The sequence below is a fragment of the Camelus dromedarius genome, chromosome 24 (genome assembly GCF_036321535.1).
Source record: "Camelus dromedarius isolate mCamDro1 chromosome 24, mCamDro1.pat, whole genome shotgun sequence".
Lineage (NCBI taxonomy): Eukaryota > Metazoa > Chordata > Mammalia > Artiodactyla > Camelidae > Camelus > Camelus dromedarius.
In genome coordinates, this window is record NC_087459.1 from 13,062,048 (window position 1) to 13,079,605 (window position 17,558).

The 17,558-nt window shown below is 46.1% G+C and overlaps 1 protein-coding gene across 4 annotated transcripts in view; it reads left to right on the forward strand.

The window, feature by feature from the left end:
• The first annotated feature begins 3,897 nt into the window (after positions 1-3,897).
• NDE1 (nudE neurodevelopment protein 1) overlaps positions 3,898-17,558 on the forward strand; it is a 28,418-nt gene continuing 14,757 nt past the window's right edge. For 3 of the 4 annotated variants that reach the window (XM_031433159.2, XM_064478470.1, XM_031433161.2), the window contains exons 1-4: positions 3,898-3,994; positions 10,581-10,706; positions 11,720-11,873; positions 16,227-16,375. In XM_031433159.2, the coding sequence (XP_031289019.1) occupies positions 10,624-10,706; positions 11,720-11,873; positions 16,227-16,375 (386 nt within the window). In that variant the 5' untranslated portion in view covers positions 3,898-3,994; positions 10,581-10,623. The remainder of the gene's footprint in view (positions 3,995-10,580; positions 10,707-11,719; positions 11,874-16,226; positions 16,376-17,558) is intronic. The other variant, XM_031433160.2, reaches the window with a different exon arrangement.

Sequence of the window (17,558 nt, forward strand, 5' to 3'; positions counted from 1 at the left end):
TCCCTAAATAGGGACCTTCCCGGGGGGCGACCCCGGCTTTTTTGGCGAAAACCCCCAGTTTAAGGAGGCCTTGCCCCTGACTTATACTTGTGGAGTGGAAAGGAACCTGAAAGCGGAGAATTAGGGAGCTTGTGGTGTGGAACCTGGGAAAAAAACCTGCGAACCGGGATTTGATTCCATTCAGCTCTTTCAGTCTTTTGAAGGAAGGCGATTTAAAAGGGATTTCGATGAAAAACCCGATCGTTTTCGCTTTTTTTCTCTCGCATTCGCTCTTGTCACGTGATGATTCTACTTTATTAAAAAAAAATTAAATGACGCATATTTGCCACAGCATCCTTCATCTAGTGCAACCTAGTGGCGAGTGGAGAAAAAAATAACTGCCAACTGGGCTGCCCACGAGGTACTTCTGGCCCGCAGGGCTTCTCGCGAAGTGGCGATCCAGCTGGCAAAAATAAAGCGTGTGCCAAGACTAGGCTGGGTTTTGTCACCAAGAATTAAGAGGTCCTCATGACTTCAGTAAGAAAACGAATTTTTGAAAGTCCTGGTCTAAAGCTTGTTACAAATGAATACAACTTTTCCAGTGACTGGTTGGGCGAGCAAAAAGGAGACTTAATAGCTGCAAAAGCCTTATGGAGCCAGTAACAGCTTGTGCTTTTGATGGCTAGATATGCCATGTTTGGGTTTTTTGTTTGGGGATTGTTTTGATTTTGGGTGTTTTTTTGTTTGTTTTTGTTTGTTTGTTTTTTCCTTAACAACCTTTACTTTTACTAGAAATTAAAAAAGAAGTTTTCAGTACGCACAACGAACATTTTTGAAACTGCCAGCTGCTCACTATTTCCTGTTGCAAATTAGGAGAAAAACAAAGCACATATTTAAATCTAGACGTAGTTTATTTTGCAGTAGCTGAATGTTAGGTAGAAGTTTATTTTTGAAGTTTGCCAAGAAACAGGTTAACTGCAGACTGATAAGTAAGTAAAAATTACCAAAAGAGAACTTCTTTTCCCCCAAAATCTATAATGTCAGGCAACTTCATTAGGCAATCCACATTAAGTGGGGGAGATTTCAGGGGAAGCTAATACATCCTTGTAGACATACTTGTAGACATGTATGGTGGAGGGCAAGATCAGGCACGTATCTGAAGAATCCTTTGTGCTTGTATTCTATTTTCCAGAAGGGAGATGACAAGTACACACATCATGTGCCTGCTTAGGTATTTATTACTGCTGAGTAAATTAAATCTTCATTGTTTCTGTGTGTGGGTAGTATTCTCCAAGTGGGAATTAAAACAGATGAAAAGCAACCCTGTTTCTAGCATTCAGCTTTTTCCAGAGTACCAAAAAATATGCTTCTCTTTAAAGACGTTTTTCTCCCTTCTTTTAATTCTAGTTGAATGTCTCTAAACACAGACAGTATTAATTCAAAGTATAAAGAGGAAACAAAATAATTGTGGAAGTTTTATTGCTTTTTTAAAAAGGTTTTAGAAATAGAGAGCAGACATATTCTGACATTGCTTGACATTCTTTCAAGTCCAGAGCTTTAGCTGGTGTCAGTAGGTAAAATGCAGTAAATAAAAACAAGTCAATCATACCAATTGGAAGATTAATGAAAAGTCTGAATTACAAATAGTTTTTAAAGTACACATTTAAAAAAATTATTTTCTATTGAGAACTAACCTAAGCAGAACATACCAGCCTTTGGAAGCAAACAATTACGCATCAAAATACAATTTGATACTTGTGAAAAGTGTTTTAACATTTTTCTTAAGATATTTTCTTAGGTATAGCCTCTGTTAATCTTATTTCTATTTCTTTGCTCTGCAAACTCTTTCATCAGAAAGTAAGAGTAACTTTCAGTTTTTTCCTTATCCAAATTATAGTATTCATGTTTATGAAATCCGGATGAAGATTTATTTTTGCATAACTTAAGTGGCTACTTTACATTCAGTTCAGCTCCTAAATTAACCTAGCTGCCAAGAGTTTCTACCCCAGCAACTTCTGCTTATGTCATGTTTAGTGTTTTGAAATGAGAAATTATGATGGAAGGATTTAAGCAAGAGAAACCCAGCTTCCTGCTCTTTTATATCTAAAAGCTACAAAGAAAACAGATTGAATAAAGCAAGGAAAAAGTTTTAAAGTACACCAGAATTTCCCTTTCATTTTTAAGGATTAAACCCTTATGACAAACCCATTTACCTAAACTCCTATTCCTGAAGAAAACTTTAATGATAATCATTTCAATGTCTTCTTCCCTTTTTTTAAATGGAAAATGAAGAAAATTGAAAACCAACTAGTGTAAATGACTTGACCAATGCCATTTAGTCAGTACTGATACCTCAACAATTTGTGTTTCAGTTTGTCTGTTAACTTGAGTGAGTGTTCCCTGCCCAGAAACCTCAGAGAATGGTGAGGGTCAAAGCAAATTTCTAGAAAGCACAAGAGCAAAAGTGTCAAGAGGGTGTAAATGATTTATTAGCATGTGGGACCAGGTGGAGGTTTCCTAGAACACATTTTGATTTCCTTAACCCTGTTATTGTAGGTGGTACTTACCTCTTGTGTCTCTCAGCTTCTTTCAGGAACTAGCAAGGATTCAAAACAAAGTAGAATTAGAGAAAGGTCATTATTAACCATGGCTGGGATGCAGGAGGGATTCTGTGAGTATGGTTGGAGGCCTCAAAGTAACTACGATCTCTTTGCCTCTAGCATCATGCTGAAAAACACTGGTATAGGAGTTAAACAGATGGAGCTTTGAAGCCTGATTTGTTGTTTAGTAATTGCAAGAACTTGGGCAATGCATTTAACTTCCTGCACTTTTGTTTTTCTCATCTTTAAATATGAGGACAGTAAAAGTGCTTTCTGTGGTTCTCATCATCTGGGGCTGAGCTCCACTGTCACCTTGTGGAGTGGCCTTCCCTGTCATTCTATCTGAAGTGACCCCTCCCCGGCCCTCTTCTATCATGTGACCTTGCTTTGTTCATAGCACTTATTAGGATCTGAAATTACTTCATTTTTTTCTGTTTGCTGGTTTAGTGTCTTTATCAACAGTGTAAGCCCTTTGAGGACAGGCGTCTTGTCTGACGTTTGTTGTGCTATAAGTGTGAATGAATGCTCAGTAAATATTTGTGGAACAATTAGGATTGCTGTGAGAATTAAAGGAGAAAACCCACATCAAGAAGAGAGTATTGTGCCTGATACAGATAAACAATAAAAAAAAAAAATCATGATCACCCCATAGATTGTACTTAATTAGCAGTGCTTAGGCAGTGTCGTAAGCGTTTTACAAATGCCAAGTTAACTCATTTCGTCTCTGCATAACCCTATGAGGTAGAATCCTATCATGAACCCTTTTATAGAAGAGGAAAGTTAAGTCATAGAGTTTGAGTAACGTGCCCAAGATCACACAGCTACTGAGGGACAGAGCTAGGATTCAAAGCCAGGCTCCAAATGAAACTCTTATACACTAAGTTTTGCTGCCTTTGAAGAAGATAACGATGTCGAAAATTTTATATTCGGTGTAAAGGAGTCAGAAGAACATGGGGCATTGCTTGCTTAGCCTAAATGGACCTACTTTGTCCCTCTATCTGCTTTGGGGAAAAGGCAAGAACAGGAAAAAGCAATCGGTGTCAAAGGGGTGGGCGTCATATTTTCCTGAAGTGCGTGGCCCTTAAGTCCAAGCCCGTTCCCCCGGTGTCCAGGGAGCAGCCAGCATCCTCCAAGGCCGGCCAGAACCCTGCCCAGCAGCGGGAACCTCCCAGGCCTCAGCCCGCCCAGAGCCGCCGCGTGGCCGCGCCGCGCCCGGGCCCTGGGAAAAAAAAAGTTTCCAAAAGGCGCTGCTCGGCGCTGATTGGCCGAGGCGGACGCGGTCCCGTGGCGCGGCAGCCAATGGGCGGCGCCCGAAGCGAGCGCGGGGGCGGGGGAGGTGGCCGGAGGCACGGGCCTCGCTGCCCCCTGCTGCCGCCGCCGCCGCCGCCGGTCCGGTCCTCGCACCCTGAGCTCTGGTAAGTGCGGAGCTGCGGTCCCTGGGTGGGGGCTACCCGAGGACTGCCACTTCCACCGCCACGGCCGCCGGAAAACTACTCTGGCCGCCTGGCGCCCGCCGCGCTCTCGGGACCCCCGGCCGCCGCCGTGCCGAGACCCTGCCGCGCCCCTAGCTTGCGCGTAGCTTCGCCGGCGTTGGGCTCTAAAATAGCGCTCTCCCGGAGCCACCCTTCCTAACTTTGTGCCTTCTCACCCTTGTGTCTCTCGCTCCTGGCTCCTCACCCTTGCCAACTTTCTCTTTTTGCACTTGCCTCTCCGACCCTGCTGCCCTCCCCTTCCTCCTTGACTTCTCAGTCCTTCTGTCCTCCTCGTCCTGGGTGCCCGCTGTCCGGCTGCTCTGCCCTCTTATTCCCTCCCACCTCGCCTCCCCTCCTGGACTCCTCTATACTTTCTTCTCGCTCTGTTTTCTGCCCCTTAGTCCTCGCCATCCCCTTTTCCCCTGCTGCCCCCACCTCCCCCTCATTCCCTGTAGCCTCCCCCCCCCCCCCGCCCACCACTTCTCTCCCACTTCCCTACCCAGCTTCTACCCTCAGTGCAGGCCTCTTTCCAGAGCCCTTCCTTGGCACTTCCCTCCCTTTGGGAACGTGTTTGGAACAGTCTTCTTCCCTCCGCTTTTCTCAGATCTCTGTTGCAGGACGGTTCAGATTTCCCCTGACAGCACTTTGGGAGAGGATTGAATAAAGGATGAAAACGCTAATTCTACAGCTTGAATGCGGTGGCTGGGCTTACGTGCCTCTCTGAGGTCATAGGAAACGCCGCCATCACCTTGACACTGCTTTTTGGGAAGCTACAGTATCTTCTCCAGTCATCTCAAGTTCTCTGTCTCCTGAGGGCCTGACCTTCCCTGGTTTCTTCGTCCAGGGTTGTACCAGGCTGTGCCTCTCTCCTCTCTCAGCCTGAGACCCCTTTTAACTTCAATCGTAAAGAAGTGGCCTTTGCAGCACGCGCTGGATAGAAATTTGTCATTTTCTATGCTAGTTTCGTTCATGTATTGTAGGATAGGATGGCGTTTTAGGACATGGGTAGGGTGCTTTGAAGAATAATTGGATGCTAGCGACTCCCAGAGCCACTTGTTACCTGACACCCCACCCCACCCCTCATTGCTGTTTAACCACTTTTGAAACATACATCTTTTTTCTTAGTGTCTTTTGTATCAGATTAGATACAGATGAACTATGTCCCTAAAGTGGCAGAGGCCTCTGATTGGTATATTTTACCCCATTTTGGATAATAGTTTCTTAACTTGGCTTGTTCTGTTAAGATGTTATTTTTGTTTCCAAAGTGTGTTCTTTTGCTTTCAAATATGTGAGCCCAGATTACACTCCCCTTCCTCACAAGGTAATTTCCTATTATCGTACTATTGTTTGCACCTCGCCCTGATGTAGGTGCTTTTTGTCTGCCTGGCTCAGCAGTGCCTAGCCCTTAGTAGGTGTTGGGAAATGAGTGAAAAGGAATGGAGGAGGGGGAGCCAAAGTAGAAAAAAACTCCTTCCTTGGTATCTTGGTTCAATAGAATAAAATTATCCTTGGACAATAGCTTTTCTGGTTTTTTTTGGTCCAAGTTTAAGCTTCTTAAAATTTCAAAAGCAATATATGCTTACTGTAAAAAACAAAACAAAACAATGTATCAGGTACAAGTTCTCATCTCAGTGCTTGTCAATCCTGGTACATCCATCTCGATCCTGTTTGTGTACACAGAGGGAGATACATTTGCAAACAAAACTGGCATTCTTTCTTAACATATGAACCTTTTTCCATATTGGTATTAATTAATTCTTCGTAACAACGATGTGATTTCCCAATCAGTCCTCTGTTGACAGTTGTTTCTCCAGTTTTCCACATCAGTCAATGAGGGTGTACACCCATGAGCATATGTCCTTGCATGCCTAGTGAGGATTTTTGTAGGTAGATCATTACAGACTCTGAAAATGCAGGGACAGAAGCCAGACTTGCTGACTCTTGACTGATTTTACCCCAGTGCTGTCACTTCTGCAAAATGCAAAGCCTACCTCATAACATTGCCATAGGAGCATGTGCCGACTTTTGGCAGCTTCTTTCTCTCCCTCCCTGCCCCTTCCCTCTCCCAGGTGTTCTGATTGGGAAGGCTTGGGGTTGGGGCGGAGAAGAGCTGTGAGTTAATTCCTGATGATTTATACGTGTGTATTGCTGCTGACGCGCCGTGCTGACTTACTTCACTCAGGAAAGCTGAGAAAGATGGCTTTGTTTTTTCTAGAGTTTTGAAATCAAAGGTGTGTGTCTCAAGTGTGCTTTCAGACTTTCCTCTTAAGTTTGATTGTGATAAACACGCCAAAACAAAACAAGAAAACTTGCTGAAACAAAAGTAAGAGTTAGTAGTAGTAGAGTAAGAGTAGATCTCATTTATCCAAGATAAAAATTAACGCTGCTCGAACCACTCGATCCCAGTTTGTTCTTGCGTGCTATAGCACATACATTTGAGGTGCCTGTCAGTTTGTCCACAGAGCTGCTGGGACACAAGGGCATGATACTATATTGAGAAGGCGAGGTAGGATGCCATATCCCTTTTCCCAGAGGCAATAAATGCATGCAGTGTCCATTTTTAAGATAATGGGTATAAAGGTGTGTATACTGTCACCAAGCATGAACATCTGCCTGCCACAGTACTTTTTGAAAGACTTCGTGGACCAAAGAGTGAATCTGCCCTCCCGTCAGCCTTTTTGTAACCCCAGGCAGACTTTGAATTTGAATTCAGAGACTCCCTTGCACTGGGTTCTGGTTTGCCCCTGTCACTCCCTTGCACCTATGGAGATGGCCCAGGCATACAGTGTTTCTGCTCCAGCTTCCGCTCCTAAGAAACCGAATGATTGTCTTGCCTACCAGCCTCTTACACCTGAACAGCATAAGAGGATCAAGTTGTTTGGAAATAATGTGTTAAATGCCTAGCATGCCGCAAATAGGTGATGATAAGAGGGGGACCTTTGCGAGTCATCCTACTTGCTATCTGTTGTGGAGAATAATATACATTAGAACTTCCTGAGACATTTTCAGATGGCAAAAAAAAAAAAAAGGTCTTAGATTTTTAAGATTGCTGTTTCATAAAGTGAAGTTCAGATGTTACTTCTCTCCTCTTAGCCCAAGCATAGTTTTCCTCTTCCCTAAGGATGTTTTTAAAAATGCAGGGGTTGTAATTAGAGCCTCTTCCCCAGTGGAAGTGCCTCCTAAAACATCTCAAATTCATTCCTTTCCTGAAGCTTCAGTTTAAACCTCACTGGCCATGATAACAGTGTTTTAAGGAGCCGTTTTCTAAAATTGTCTAAATATGTCATAAGACTGCAGGATGAACGCCATTAAGCTCCAGTAACTGTATCATACTCCTTATGATGTAAACCGGGGGAGGGGGCCGTTTCCAACGTGGCACTCTATCCTCCAGCCCCTTCCCATTAATGAGATGCCACTCAGGTGCTGAGGGAATGAAAGGTTTTCCCCATCCTGTTAAGTGCCTTAGGGATTTACAGATATAAACTGTAAACTAGCCTTCAGAGGGTCTCTTGCTGCTTGCTTTTTCTTAACCTCATATCCCCATCAATCTCTATCTTCCCCCGTGTGCCTTTATTCCATGAGTATTTATTGAATGCCTCTTGTATGCCAGGCACTGTTCAAGGCTTTGGGGATAAAAAAGCCAGATGGTGAAGGTCCCTGTACTCAACAGCTGATGTTCCGGTGGGGGGGGGGAGATAAAAACAAAACTCATAAAGTGATAAAGCAGGTGTTAATAGGATAGTGAAGGTCTGGAGGAGATATTTGGTGAGATATTCAGATAAGGTCTCTCTGGGAAAGGCATTTCAGCTGAGATATGAATGGCAGGAAGGAAATCCGGGCAGAGAGCTGAGGGAAGAGCATTCTAGGCAGCGAGAACAGCCAGTGCAAAGGCCCTGAGGCAGAAGCAAGCTTGATGTGCTCAAGGAACCGAAAGAAGGCAGTGTGGCTACAGTATAAAAGAGGGAGAGGTAGGGGTGTAAGAAATGTTTAGAGAGGTAGGCAAGGACTAATTTATGTTGAACTTGAATATGATGTTTTTCCATGATCTTTTTCCAAACAGCAGCAAAGTCAGCGTACATTTGTGATTCCTAGTTCCTCACTTTCTCGCCCTCTTGTACGTAGACTTCCTCCCATGCTGTGCCATTGAGACTGTCCTCAGTACTATCACTAATGGCCACACAGCACTCAGTTACAGTTGCATGGGCTCGGGGCTCTGGACACTATGAACATTGGTTTGGTGACTACATACTAGATGAGATCTGGGCTCATTACAGCCTATGGCTTGAGCAGGGACTACCCTCACCCATCACCGTGGTAATTACTGTTCTTTACACTCTAGGTACTCTGTCCTTTTTACTTTCAGCAAACAAGATCCTTCACTGTAAATATTAATCAGGCCTCTCTTGTGGCAGAAATCCAACCCTAACTGGTACAACCAAGAAAGGGAGTTGATTATCTTTCATAACTTAAATCAGGTATGACTAGGTACAGGTGTCCAAACGATACCGTCAGGACCCAGTCTCTCCACTTCTTGGCTCTGCTTTCCTTTGGCTTCATTCCCAGGCAGGCTTCTCCCTTACGATAGCAAGATGACCACCATGGATGGACCCTCATGGAAAGAGAATTTCCTTTTTTCCCCCCAGCTTTATGAAGATATAACTGACATATAACATTGTGTAAGCTCAAGGTGTACCACATGATAGTTTGGTCCATGTATATATTGTGAAATAATTACTACAACAAGGTTAGTTAACACCTCCAGAGGGTTTTCTTTCTTGATAGCTCTGCAAAAGGCCTGGGCCTGACGCTCGTCAGCTCAGCTTGGGTTAGGTCCACCCCTAAGCCAGTCATTGGTTTAGCTTGGATTAGGCCCACCCCTGAGCCAGTTACTGATGCTGGAGGTATTGGTTAGTAGTCATGTGCCTTCTCCCAGATGTAAAAGGTGATATTGGGTCCATCTGAGCCCCATGGCATGAATGTAGGGTTGGTTTCCTCAAGGGGATATTGGGGCACCGTTAGAGGAAGATGGACGAAGGAACGCTGGATTGGGTGGAAAAAATCAAATTAACAGATTTCTACTCTGTCTAGCTTCTCTGCTTCAATCAAGCTTTCAGAGAAACTCTGTTCCCCAGAAGAGGGTAGGTGGAGGCATGGCATGTTTTCTCTGAATTAGGGAAGGGAGAGAAGATGTGACCACAAGTCCTAACAAAATAAGAGTTATCAGCAAGTGCTGTGCTCAGATATAGGCATCATTGTTTACTTTCTACCGGGAATCCAGAAGTTGGTGATGTGTCCGTGCCAACGTTGACATACGTAGCAGAATGATTTGTATTTTTAGCCAGAAATACAGCTTGTTAGTCATGTCTTGCAGAGTGAGGAGTTGTCCCCAAAGACAGAACAGTGAGTTCACTTGAGGGAAAGAAGGGACTTTGGAGAGAGCTCATTTGGATTCCTGATGATCTTTGGACAAGCTCAGAGTCTTAAATAAATTGAGAAAATAAGCTATTACATTGAGAGGTGCTATCAGCAGGGAGTCCATAGACTGATAACTGTTAATAGAAATTCGTTCCCTAACCTCTGCTCTGGATAGCTCAGTCCTCAGAGCCAAGGCCCCCTTATCACCACTCCCTCTGGCGACTGTCTAATTTGTGTCCTTTTGTTCTCGTACCCAGTTCTCCAAAATCCCATCTGCTTCCTCTTCCTCACCTCCCAGTTACTCCTCCACCCAGTTTATCCCTCCTCCCTGCTCCACTATGTTGAAACCACTCTTGCTCGCATCATCCATGGCTGACATTTCGTTAAGTCTCGTGGGTATTTTCCAGTCCTGTCCTACCAGCTTCTCTGTTGCATCTCAGATACTGTGGACACTCCCTTCTTTCCTTGGAAACCACCTGCTCCCAGGACAGCTCTCTCTTCTGGTTCACTTCCCTCTCACTGGGTTTCTCCACTGTCTCCTTCCAGTCCTGTGTCTTTCTTTGCCCACCTTTCAAACACTGGCACCCCTCAGAGTTCCATAAATAGGCCTCATTAGATTCTCCCGTCGTTCTGGCACAAGAAAAAGGGAAGAACCAGTTACAAACTCATGACTCTTAAATTTGCATCGCTAACCCAGACTTCACTCCCAAGGTTCAGATCCAGTGTTGCATCCCCGTGTATCATAGGCACGTCCAACGACAAGTGTCCGAAACTGGGTTCATTATCCCCTCGCCCTAAAGGCTTTCCTTCTGATAGTCTCCATCGCTGGTGATGGGGATGGTGGTGACACCTGGCTGCCTAAGTTAGACCCCCTGAGCTGTCCTCCCCTACTCTCCCTCCAAACGTATTAAATCAGCAAATCCCAGTAGATTTCTCCAGCCATGGAATGTAATGTACGGGTGGACTCTATTTGGTCTGGGATTACTTTTAGTTTTTTGGCAATGTTTTTTGCCAAATTTAATTCAGCGTGAAGTTCAGGATTTTTTTTTCCCCCTCATTAAAGATCAGCTATTTAACCAGATGTGGGTAGTAATTTTAAACCTTTCTCTCCTAGACATCATGCCACAAGAAGAGTAATCTCTTCCCTTGCTTCCACAATGGAGGACTCGGGAAAGACCTTCAGCTCTGAGGAGGAAGAAGCTAACTACTGGAAAGATCTGGCTATGACCTACAAGCAGAGGTCAGTTCTCCAAAGCTCCCCGTGCGCTTTCTTCCCACCATGACGGCAGCAGCCATTCGTTGTAGGCCTACTACGTGACAAGCGCTATGAGGGCTTAGTCTACATGATCTCAGTTAAATCTCAACATTACCCCGCGAAGAAACCATTCTCACCCCACTTTACACATGAGGAAACTGAGCCTTAGTGAAAGCAAGTAACTTGCCCAAGGGCATGCAGCAGAGCTGGAGTCTGAACCCCGAAGCTTAGGGCCCTGAGCAAACTGCTCTGCTACTTCCCGTCGTATTTTCTGGCGGAGTTTTATCAGCTCCCAGATGCTGTATCCGGTCCGCCCTTCGTGTGTGGAGAAAGAACGTCCTCCTAGGGCTAGCAAAATGAGTTGTTACAGATTTTTCAATTCGAGCCCAGTGTTGCAGCGCCCATATCTGGCAGCTGTGTGTGTGCTTAACATTGTTTCTTTTTATTTCTCATGGATTCTTATAATCTCCGCATGGAGGTCTTAGTCCCGTTCCTCTAATTTCTTTATCCTTAGTTTGATTTAAGGATAATTCAGGCTTGGTGTTTAAAAAATACATATATCCTTTGAGTTTTAAGGGTTGAGAAACTAGAACTGGGTGTTTAGGCTGTGGGGCAGGGACACATTACAGTAGTGTGATAAGTGAACATTTGTATCATGTCCAATTTCTCCTTACAAATAAATCCACAGAGAATACATAATCCAAAGTGTATTTATTACACGTTGGGCTCCAAAAATACAGGTGGAAGGAATAAGTGAAGAGTGAATTGGTTAAGAGAGGGCTGTGGAGCCTGGTACGTCTGGGTGCGGGTCCAAGGTCTGTTTCTTCTTTGACCTTGAGACAAGTCACTTGTCTGCACCTCATCTTCTCATCTGTGTAATGAGGACAGTGATAGTTTCGACCTCAAAAGGGAGCTGAATAAAGAGCTGATCCACGTGTAACACTCAGCAGCGTGTGAGCGCTCCGCACGTCGTCAGCTGACATCTGGGGATTCTGTAGGGCAGAGAACACGCAGGAGGAGCTCCGAGAATTCCAGGAGGGCAGCCGAGAGTATGAAGCTGAATTGGAGACACAGCTGCAGCAGATCGAAACCAGGAACAGGGACCTCCTGTCCGAGAATAACCGCCTTCGCATGGAGCTGGAAACCATCAAGGTGAGGGGGCGAAAGGAGACGCACGCAGGTGTTGGGGGCTTCCAGCATGTGACTGGAAAAGGGAGCCCCAGGCTGGCCAGTGTGTGTGGCGCTTGGACACTTTATGCCCCGAAGGAGGCACTCTGTGAGAGCCTAGTCTCACGCGTGTCCCATGGCCGTTCTTGGCTGTTATGACGCTCCCATGAGGCACGTGGAGGGTAGACCTTTCTAGAGTGTGGAATGTCACTGTGGAGAATTGCTGATCGTTATTTTATGAGGCCCAGGGTTATGCTGTCCAGTATGGTAGCCCCTTGTTGTGTGTGGTTACTGACATTTAATTAAAATAAATCAAAATTCAATTCCTCGATTGTACTAGCCACATTTCGAGTGCTCAGTAGCCGCGTGTCTCTGGTGGGTATCTTTGTGGGACAGAGAGGCTGTAGAACGTTTCCATCGTTGTAGAAAGTTCTGCTGGACGGTACTGCTTCCTCCGCCTGGGCACTGTTGACGTTAGAAGCCACATAATTCTCGGAAAAATTGTAGGGTTTTTAACAGCATCCCTCGTCTCCACCCACTAGATGCCAGTAGCACACTCTCCCCCGGGTTGTGACAACTGAAAATATCTGCAGACATTGTCAAGTGTCTGGAGAACCACTGCTGTGCAGGGCGAAGGCTGCCTTTCGGACACTGCTGGGCTTAGCAGGTGATCATTAAGTATAACGCTGGGCCCTTAGAGCCTAAGGCTCAGCCCTTGTCGCCAGGCCTGGACCCGCCCCGCCCTGAGAGTCTCAGTAAGTCTGGGTGGCACCCTGGCATGTTTGCATGTCTTTTGTTTTTTTAAACAAAGCTCCTCATATAAATTTGGATGAGCTGCTGGAAAGAGCCAAGGCCTTGCAATGTGAGCCCAGGGGTAGGTGTGCTAGACAGCGGGAGGAGATGTGCCCTTTGGCCTCTGGAAGCTTCGTGAGGAAGACAAACGTAACAGCTGAAGCACTTAGGGAAAGGGTGCTCGGTCACATCGTACTGACCATGAGATCATTCTGGGAGCGATGTGCATGGGCTGGACACAGGGTCATGGAGGAGCTGGGGGGGTTGAGCTGGTGTTTGAAGTGGTGGTTGTGTGTGTCTTTCTGTCTGTCTAGCCAGCAGTTTGGTGCACAGGGGTTTGATGGTGAGTTAATCTGGACCTGCCATAGGCAGGAGCAAGAATGAGTGTCCAGTGGACCTGGGGAATCTGGCTTTACTGGCACACAAGGAAAAGTGGGACCAACAAATGGATTGGGACTGAGGGATGGGAGTAGTAGAGGAAAAACCCCACAGACCCTGGAAGCTGCACTGTGGACTTCAGGTTATTGTGTTGTAGACCACAGAGCCCAGACTGGCCATCCACAGGTCAGTCTGGCATGTAGATGTTGTTTGTTTTAAGCCTTTAGTGGTTTTCCAGGAAACATCTGTGTATCCACTACCTAGGCTCTACCAATCATCTTTGCCATTCTTGCCCTTTATTACATATCTATCCATCCATAAGTCTGTCTTACTTTCCAGTGCGTCTCAGAGTGAATCGCAGACATCTGTACCCTTCCCTGTAAATACGCAGCAGGCTGTTAACTAGAGGTGGGGGTTTGCCTACAGTTTATTTTTCAACAGTAAAATTTATATCTTTAGTGTTTTTAAAAGATACTTGATATCGGCATTCAAAGTTGTGAGGCTTCCTTTAAAAACCTGGATTTCCGACTTCCTTTGCTCTCCCTTTGCCTTTGATCTTCCTTTGGTGGGTCTGGCCACACCAGGCCTGCCTTCTGCACACCAGCAAAAAGCCAGGTTGTGGTTGCTTTGACAGAACAAGCCTTCTGCACTTTGCCCTGGTCCCCACTACTGTCCTTCCCTCCCCGTCTGTGATCCTAGGGGCTGAGTGTCATTTGCTCCTTAACGCCTGACCCACTTCACTCATTTTGTTAACAGCCTGACCCCTGCCTTGGGCACTGGGGAATCGTCATAGCTCTTACACTGAAGGGGACTTGGGCAGGGGAAGCTGTGTGGAAGCAAGACTAGTGGTCTGAGCCACAGTCTGCAGAGGGCAGGAGGACCTCCACAGATGTTGAATAAATACCAAGCAGGTGCTAAGTAATTAACCGCTTCAAAACTGAGCCCTTGAACCAGCAGAAGACCTCTTCATTGCAACCACATGCCAGATGCCTGAGATGTGGGTGTAGAGAAGGGGAGGAAATAGAACTATCTTGGAATAAAGAACTGCCACCAGCACGTATTTCTCAGTCCCCTAAGAGAAATGTCTTCAGCTGAGTTGAACTTCTAGACAACTGGCTTATTCATCGCAAGATGAATAAAAAAAAAAGCTTGTAAGGGATCAAACAGAGCATCTATTGATGCCTCCATCAGCTGACAGCTTATTATAATTAGCTCCAAATGAAAGCGTAGCAGCTTTTCATGTCCCCAAGTTCAAAGGACATCATTTGAATCTTTACACTGGTGAACAAGCCCTCAAGTTAACTGTGTCATCTTGGAACCTGTGTTTGAATTTAGGCTAACCACCTAGGCTCCCGTCCCCTCCTGTATTATTTAGGGAAGCACCCAAGTAAAGGGTGTGAGGTGATCAGAGCCCTGCCTGGGAATTCGCCCATGCCTGGGCCGGGTCTGCCCCTGCTTGTCTGAGTGGAGGTGCTTCCTGTGCTCACAGCCAGGAAACGGAGCCCAGAGGGGACTGAGCAGTGTGAGGATGTGACGCCCCTCCCTGTCCTCACCCTGTAAATAATCTGCTCATTCTTCGGACCTTCTCCTCTCAGTGGCTCTTGCCACGCCTGTCTGGCCCGGGCACCATTACATCACTCCCCTGTGCTTCCAGACTGTTTCTAGCAACAGCTTTGTTTGCTCAGCGGAGTAAAGAAGAGGAGTGGGTGCTGCTGAAACATTTCAGGGTACAAACGTGCTGCCATGTCAGCATCCCAGAGAAGAGCCATCATCATGTGTATGCTGGTCATGATGATCAGTGTTACAGTTTTTTTAAAATAAACTATCATGCCCTTTAAAAAAAAAAAAGATGACAAGTTGGCCCGTCTCTTAACTTTCTAATTAGACTTGGGCCTTTCCCAAGTGAGTGTGGGACGTATTTTCTTTCATGTTTATAGATGAAGGGAAGGTGCTAAGGGTGTTCGGTGACAAAAAGTAATTTGAAAGAGGAGCCAGAACAGGAGTGAGCGTGAGTGCGTGTGAGTCAGTGTGTCTTTGCGAGTGTGATCAGGGGGCTGTTGGGGGCAGTTTGGCACTGCGGTTCTGAGAGCCCGAGCCCAGGTGAGCGGGTTGGATCTTGGCTCAGGCATTTGCTTCCAGTTGACTGTGGGCTGAAGAAGTGACAGCTCAGTTCCCACGGCTCTGAAGTGGCACTAAATGAGGCGACGTGAGTCGTGCCCTGAGCCCAGAGGCAGAGTAAGCACGCAGAGGGTTAGCGCCTGCAGTCGGGCAACAGCAGATTGTTGAGAAACCACCTGGGCTTCCTTGCCTTAGAAAGCACTGGCCAGATGACAGTAAGCTTCTTTCGGCAATTAGTAAGTTTTGGGGGTTTTTTTCCTTCTTCCCTTCCTTCCTTCCCTCCCCCAGAGGTCCAGAAGTTCCTTCTAATTCCCCTGTGCTGCAAGGAGTGTCCTGGATCACAAAGTCGAAACAGTTGTCAAACTAAGTCCATGCTGTCCTCCTCTTTACTATGAGACACAAGCAAACAAAGTTGCTGGGATTCCCGACAGTCTCTCTAATCCAGGGATGTTGCAGGAATTGCCCTTGTGTGTGAGGCCCAGGGAGGTTTACGTGCCTTTTTTTGTGGCTGTGGGCATTTGCGCAAAATGATTGCTCTGAAGATTGTTGGGGGCTTCTCGACACCAGAGACTGCAGGGACCAGTGTGGGAGAGGGGACAGGGTACAAGACATTCAGGGGACCAGGAGGCAGGAAGCATTCGGGACTTGACAGCTTGAATGACGGCCCCTGTTCCTGCCATCTCCCCTCACTTGCTTAAGAGCCCATGTCTGTGGACAGAAGGTGTTACTGACTGAGCTTAGTCAGTCCCCTGGCAGTGGCAGAGGCTGTGAGAGGAAGCCCGGGGTCTCCTGAGTGAGTGTGATGGGAAGGCTGGTCGCATCAGACCCTAGAATAAGGGAGAGAAATCCCCTAAAGAAATAGGGGTACTGGTGGGCTGTGCAGAGGGGGAGGAGCAGACACTCAGTGGTTAAGAAAGGCACGTCCACTACAACAGGAGCGCTGCCTCCCAGGATGGACCATCAGTGTTTTAAGGAGGTGCCAGGGAAGAGACATAAACAGACCCATTGGAAGTCTTAAGTCAGTCACCGAGTGTTGATTCTGTCCTTCAGGAGAAGTTTGAAACGCAGCATTCTGAGGGCTACCGGCAGATCTCAGCCTTAGAGGATGACCTTGCCCAGACAAAAGCCATTAAAGATCAACTGCAGAAGTACATCAGAGAGCTGGAGCAGGCCAATGACGACTTGGAAAGAGCCAAACGGTGCGTCGGGAAGGGGAAACGGGGCTTCGGAGCCTTTTTGTGCCCTTGTCGGTCCTGCAGCCTTATGGAAGCGGACAGTAGGCAGAAACTGCTGCAAATCCAGGGCGCTGCGGGGGCGTGAGATCGGATGGGTTCATTTGGCCATTGGTGGGAGAATATCAGGCAAGGCTTCCCAGAGGAAATGCCATTTAGGCCAAGGCCGAGGGGTGCCTGGGCAGACTGAGGGGTCATCCCAGGTAGAAGGGCAGTATGTGCTAAATAGGCCCTAATGTAGGAAGGACAGTTGTTTCTTAAACTGACATTCTGTAGTTTAGCAGATCACTAACAATAATTACTACCATTTATTGAATAACTACTCTAAGCCAGTTTCGGGGTTTTTTTTTTAAGAGGACACCTTTTAAAAATTTAGATACAAATGAGATACAGCACCATGCACAGATCTTAAGTGCGCAGCTCCATCAGTTTGTACAAATGCATGTGTTCACGTACCCCACCCCCTCTGCCGCCTCTCCTGTTAAGACACGGGCCCTTGGCATTGCAGCCACAGCTCCTTGCATTGCATTGTGGTGGTTGCTTTAGGGATCACAACACACACACTCACCTTATCAGTCTACTTTGTTAATATTGTACCAAATGCAACAGCCTTGCAACTTTATAGGGCCATTTACCATCCTTGAACTTTATATTACAGTTGTAATGCTATTACATCTACCAGTTATATGGATCCCACAGGGCATTGTTAAAACTTTTACTTTAAAAAGCCAAGTGAATTTTAAAGAAAGTAAGAGGGTAAAAAGATAGCCTTTTGAGGGGAGGGTATAGCTCAGTGGTAGAGTGTATGCTTAGCATGCATGAGGTCCTGGGTTCAATCCCCAGTACCTTCATTAAAATAACAAACAAACAAATCTACTTACCTCCCTCCCCCACAAAAAATAACTTTAAAAGATAGCCTTTTATATTTACCCACATATATTGACGGTTTCTGTTCATGTCTTGCTGAAGTTTCCCTCTGGTATCGTTTCCTCTCAGCTTGGAGAACTTCCTGTAGCATTTCTTGGGGTGCAGGTCTGCTGGTGAATTCTCTTTGCTTTAGCTTTTCTGAAACTGTCTTTTGTCTTCATTCTTGAAGGATATTTCCACTGGATGTGGAGTTCCGGGTTGACGGGTGTCTGTTTTCTTTCAG